The 6000-nt window shown below is 45.4% G+C and overlaps 1 protein-coding gene across 2 annotated transcripts in view; it reads right to left on the bottom strand.

Annotated features, from left to right (window-relative positions):
* Positions 1-2081: 2081 nt before the first annotated feature.
* LOC126273087 (trypsin delta-like) overlaps positions 2082-6000 on the bottom strand; it is a 166819-nt gene continuing 162900 nt past the window's right edge. For both annotated transcript variants that reach the window (XM_049976503.1, XM_049976504.1), the window contains one exon: positions 2082-2720. In XM_049976503.1, coding sequence (XP_049832460.1) covers positions 2117-2720 — 604 coding nt within the window. In that variant the 3' untranslated portion in view covers positions 2082-2116. The remainder of the gene's footprint in view (positions 2721-6000) is intronic.

Genomic DNA, 6000 nt, shown 5'->3' with positions numbered 1-6000 from the left:
CAAGCTATTTCCTGCCGGGAACTATGCCGAGAAAAAGAAGGTACGGAATTAACCTAAGATGTGTCCCACGATTTTTGTCACCTCTGTGGACTGTCGGGAAGTTATTTACACCTGAATACTTCGTCCGTTAAGAACATATTGAGTTCTGTCGAGCTGTAAGTTGTGAATCCACTCACGAAACTGATACAATGTTGCGAATGCTCGTTTTGTGTCTACTGTATGGCAGTTCCGAAATATATCGAAAGGCGTCCGGTAATCGAGGAACAAAGTGTCAAAATGAATGCCGTTGTCTATAACGCTGGGCATCTCATGGCCAATTTGGATTTCCTAAGGTTTTTGTGGAATCCATGTTCATTTCTATAGACGAGACTTTCGTTGTCGAGCTGATAGTGCGGGGACGATAGATCTATTATACGATTCGACAACAGATTGATGTCGGCGACGTTGTTCAATAATCTCCAAGGCAAGTTCGTGGAAACAAGAATGAGAGGCGCCTTTTTCCAATTGGTTTTAACGAACTAATGATAATCATATACAACCGCTCGCTCACCGATAGATCGGTACCTACAGATTAGAAAATTGCGCAGGTCGCACCAGTGTTTAAGAAGGATAGTAGGAGTAATCCATCAAACTACAGACCTATATCATTGACGTCGGTTTGCAGTAGGGTTTTTGGGACATATACTGTATTCAAAACTTATGAATCACCTCGAAGGGAACTATCTATTGATACGTAATCAGCACGGTTTCAGAAAACATCGTTCTTGTGCAACGCACGAAGTAATGGCCGCTATCGACAGGGGATCTCAAGTTGATTCCGTATTTCTAGATTTCCGGAAAGCTTTTGACACCGTTCCTCACAAGCGACTTCTAATCAAGCTGCGGGCCTATGGGGTATCGTCTCAGTTGTGCGACTGGATTCGTGATTTCCTGTCAGGAAGGTCGCAGTTCGTAGTAATAGACGGTATATCATCGAGTAAAACTGAAGTGATATCAGGTGTTTCCCAGGGAAGCGTCCTGGGACCTCTGTTGTTCCTGATCTATATAAATGACCTGGGTGACAATCTGAGCAGTTCTCTTAGGTTGTTCGCAGATGAAATTGTAATTTACCGTCTAGTAAGGTCATCCGAAGACCAGTATCAGTTGCGAAGCGATTTAGAAAAGATTGCTGTATGGTGTGGCAGGTGGCAGTTGACGCTAAATAACGAAAAGTGTGAGGTGATCCACATGAGTTCCAAAAGAGATCCGTTGGAATTCGATTACTCGATAGATAGTACAATTCTCAAGGCTGTGAATCCAACTAAGTACCTGGGTGTTAAAATTACGAACAACTTCAGTTGGAAAGACCACATAGATAATATTGTGGGGAAGGCCAGCCAAAGGTTGCGTTTCATTGGCAGGACACTTAGAAGATGCAACAAGTCCACTAAAGAGACAGCTTACACTACGCTCGTTCGTCCTCTGTTAGAATATTGCTGCGCGATGTGGGATCCTTATGAGGTGGGATTGACTGAGGACATCGAAAGGGTGCAAGAAATGGGCAGCTCGTTTTATATTATCACGTAATAGGGGAGAGAGTGTGGCAGATATGATACGAGGACTGGGATGGAAGTCATTAAAGCAAAGACGTTTTTCGTCGCGGCGAGATCTATTTACGAAATTTCAGTCACCACCTTTCTCTTCCGAATGCGTAGGTAGGAATGATCATCAAAATAAAACAAGAGAAATCAGAGCTCGAACAGAAAGGTTTAGGTAGAAAGGTTATATGATTGTGGTTCGATGAACCCTCTGCCAAGCACTTAAATGTGGATTACAGAGTAGTCATGTAGATGTAGATCTTTGATAAACTGCCGCTAGAAGGAAAACAAAACCCGTCTCATAATCTGTATAGAATCGTATAGATAATTTGAGTAGTGCAGGTATGGACGATGTTTATCAGACAAGGAATGTGAAAAGAAAGCAGATGGACTGCTGTTTTTTGTAGTACTGAGTGAGCTATGTTTCTGTATGAGGAAAGGATGGTGTAGGGAATATTTAATTGTTGTGATACTGAACCGGCTCTGCTTGAGAAAAGTACAGTCTGATGGTTTATTAAAATTGTTTATTTATTGTCTCGTCACACGCCGGTAGCAGACTGGATCCAAGAGCGGAGATTAGCGACGTTGGCGTAGACCCCTGGATAGTCGGCCAGACCGCATCCAGCGCCGAACGACACGATGCCGACCTGCGTGGAGCCTGACACCAGAGGACCGCCGCTGTCTCCCTGGCAGGCGTCCTTGCCGCCGCCTGTGACGCCGGCGCAGATCATGCGGGAGGTGATGCTGCCGTAAGCGGCGTTGCACGTGTTGCGGTCTATGATCTGGACGGTGACGGCCTGCAGGTTAGACGACAATCCGCCGGAGCTCAGCGCCCCAAACCCGGAGACGGTGACGGAGGTTCCCGCCGAGGGCTCTGACGACGTCAGGGAGACGGTCTGCACGTTGGAGCCGAAGCTGAAGGCGTTGGACACCTGCAGCACGCAGATGTCGTAGTCGACGGTGGCCGAGTTGTAGCTGGAGTGCGACTGGCCGCCCGACACCGAGTGTACGCTGCCGCCGCTGCCCCTGGTAGAGGTGCCGGCACGTAGCTGCAGGCTGGTCAGCGACACGCCCTCCACGCAGTGGGCCGCCGACAGCGCCCAGTTGCTGCTGATGATGGACGCTCCGCACGGGGAGCCGTTCCTGAGTGACAGCAAGCGCCAGTTACTTCTGGTCTTTCATAAGATACGTTGGGTGCTATCTGGTTGGTGCACAAGTTCGTAGTGTTTTTATTTCCCATGTTCTTATTCCGATTGATGTTTTAATTTGTAGTTCACTGTTCTAATTTACAGTTGCTATTTGAGATCGTATATGGTTATTTTGCCGTTTTCTGAGAGTGAGTGCAGCTATTGAGGCTAGAAAATGGAGTGCGAAGTGAAGAAATCGAAACATAATTTACTTTGTTGAAGCTACAGTACTGGCCATTAAAATTGCTACACCAAGAAGAAATGCAGGTGATAAACGGATATTCATTGGACAAATATATAATACTAGAACTGATATATGATTACATTTTCACGCAAGTTGGGTGCATAGATCCTGAGAAATCAGTACCCAGAATAACCACCTCTGGCCGTAATAACGGCCTTGATACGCCTTGGCACTGAGTCAAACAGAGCTTGGATGGCGTGTACAGGTACAGCTGCCCATCCAGCTTCAACATGATACCATAGTTCACCAAGAGTAGTGACTAGCGTATTGTGACGAGCCATTTGCTCGGCCACCATAGACCAGACGTTTTTAGTTGGTCAGAAATCTGGAGAATGTGCTGGCCAGGGCGGCAGCCGAACATTTTCTGTATCCAAAAAGGCCCGTACAGGACCTGCAACACGCGATCGTGCATTATCCTGTTGAAATGTAGGGATTCGCAGGAATAGAATGAAGGGTAGAGCCAGGGGTTCTAACACATCCGAAATTTAACGTCCACTGTTCAAAGTGCCGTCAATGCAAACAAGAGGTGACCGAGACGTGTAACCAACGGCACCCCATACCATCATGCTTGGTGATATGCCAGTATGGCGATGACGAATAAACGCTTCCAATGTGAGTTCACCGTGATGTTGCCAAACACGGATGTGACCATCATGAAGCTGTAAACAGAACCTGGATTCATCCGAAAAAATGACGTTTCGTCATTCGTTCAACCAGGTACGTCGTTGAGTACACCATCGCAGGCGCTCCTGTCTGTGATGCGGCGTCAAGGGTAACCGCAGCCGTAGTCTCCGAGCCGATAGTCCATGATGCTGCAAACGTCGTCGAACTGTTCCTGCAGATGGTTGTTGTCTTGCAAACGTCCCTATCTGTTGACTCAGGGATGGAGACGTGGCTGCACGCTCCATTACAGCCATGCGGATAAGATGCCTGTCATCTCGACTGCTAGTGATAAGAGGCCGTTGGGATCCAGCACGGCATTCCGTATTACCCTCCTGAACCCATATTCTGCTAACAGTCATTGGATATCGACCAATGCAAGCAGCAACGTCGCGATACGATAAACCGCAATCGCGATAGGCTACAATCTGACCTTTTTCAAAGTCGGAAACGTGATGGTACGCATTTCTCCTCTTTACACGAGGCATCACAACAACGTTTCACCAGGCAACGCCGGTCAACTGCTGTTTGTGTATGAGAAATCGGTTGGAAACTTCCCCCATGTCAGCACGTTTAGGTGTCGCGACCAGCGCCAGCCTTGTGTGAATGCTCTGAAAAGCTAATGATTTGAATATCGCAGCACCTCCTTCCTGTCGGTTAAATTTCGCGTCTGTAGCACGTCATCTTCGTGATGTAGCAATTTTAGTGGCCGGTAGTGTACTTTGTACTTAAAATTATTATCGTTTGGGACGTTTTCAGGTAACTGATCTCTTCGTGGAGAAATGATTTTGTAATAAATTAATGAACGTGGTGTTTAACGACAGAAGCAGGGGACATATTACGTCTTTCAGTCTGGCACCTTTTACTTGCGTTGGGGGCGCAGCGCGTCAAGAGACTAGCAGTCAGATGCGGACAGTAGCAGTTAAGCCAATAACGCGCGGCAGTCGAAGGCTGGTGCACACAGCAAGCGGCTCATTTTGCGCACTGAAGAACTGTATAGTGGTGAATGCAAGAGTCGACTTGGAGCGTTCCCAGAGGTACATAATGTCACGGATCTAACTGATTCGAATGCAAGAGGTTTTGCAGTCTGAATCTATGTCGTATTGGGTAACACCGCAAGTGTAACAAGCATAGTGGTCAAGTAATAAGGTGAAGACACCACAACGAGATGGTGATTGTTCACTGTTCACACGACTGTTCTTTGCTTAAAAAAGCAAGGACAGTACTCTTTTCTACTTATATTTGTCAATGGAGGATCATTTGTGTTAGGAAAGTTGATAATAATTAGTTCCTGACAGTATAATTCCAATAACGTGTCTTATAATTACTGAAACTTACCATTTCCTTCCTCCATTGCCTTTGCGCAAAGTCATCCTGATAATCAAAGGTGAATTGTAGACAATATAAATGTTTGTACAGCAATTCTAATGTCACGTACTGTGATAGAAATAGAAATGTAATTTATTTTATTACTGTTAATTGAATTGTTTTGATTCTGTAAATTAACCAACAGAGCCACAGTTCAAAGATAAAAATAAGTTTTGCTCATTTATCGGAGTGGTTGCTTTGCCCTAGTTCGTGGTTAATCTGATTGTCAGGATTTTACAGACTCAACATAAAGAAGCAGCAAAGTTAACAATCTTTACCATTTCTTTTAGAATAATTCAGTAACGTTGTGTCCAAAAGAAGGAAAACAAAGCATTTTTCATTAAAATCATGTAGTTAAAGTTAAAGAAAACTGTTTCAGTGTCTAGTTGCCGTGATATGAACAGTTCCTTACGTAGAGCTCATGAAGCTGTAGCATTACGTCAATGGAATTTCATCAGCCGTATGTAGATGCGCGACTCGATAGGCGGAAGTTAAAGACTCGTTCACAAAAGCATTCGCGTTGCAGATTGATTCCTGATGGATCATAAAATTTTTGAATTAATACTTAAAAACACAGCAAATAACTAAATGGACATATTTAACATATTGCAACACCAAACGCAATGGTCTGAATCATCCCAAAATTAGAGGATGCGTTCAAAAATGTCGTCCAGTAAGGAACGCTTGTGATCTCCTGGTAACGTGATCAGTTTAGTACTCATTCACACCCCCCCCCCCCCGCCCCCTCCTCATCTCTTAGGAAGAGAACCAGTGTAACAAGTCTGTCTGCGAATAGGGTAAATCTGTGTGAAAGTTTGCGTAGCGTGTATCTAAGAAGGAACATGGGAACCAGCAGGGTATTCACCAAGTGGGGTATCGGTGACCGTTAGCACCCACAACCAGGCTACACGGCACACGGACTCTTCGTCGCTAATTCGTCGGGCGGATTTGATCCGTGGCCCGC

The sequence above is a fragment of the Schistocerca gregaria genome, chromosome 5 (genome assembly GCF_023897955.1).
Source record: "Schistocerca gregaria isolate iqSchGreg1 chromosome 5, iqSchGreg1.2, whole genome shotgun sequence".
In the NCBI taxonomy this organism is placed as follows: Eukaryota; Metazoa; Arthropoda; class Insecta; order Orthoptera; family Acrididae; genus Schistocerca; species Schistocerca gregaria.
The sequence above is the reverse complement of the archived record's forward strand: the minus strand, read 5'-3'. Positions and strand labels throughout refer to the sequence as shown.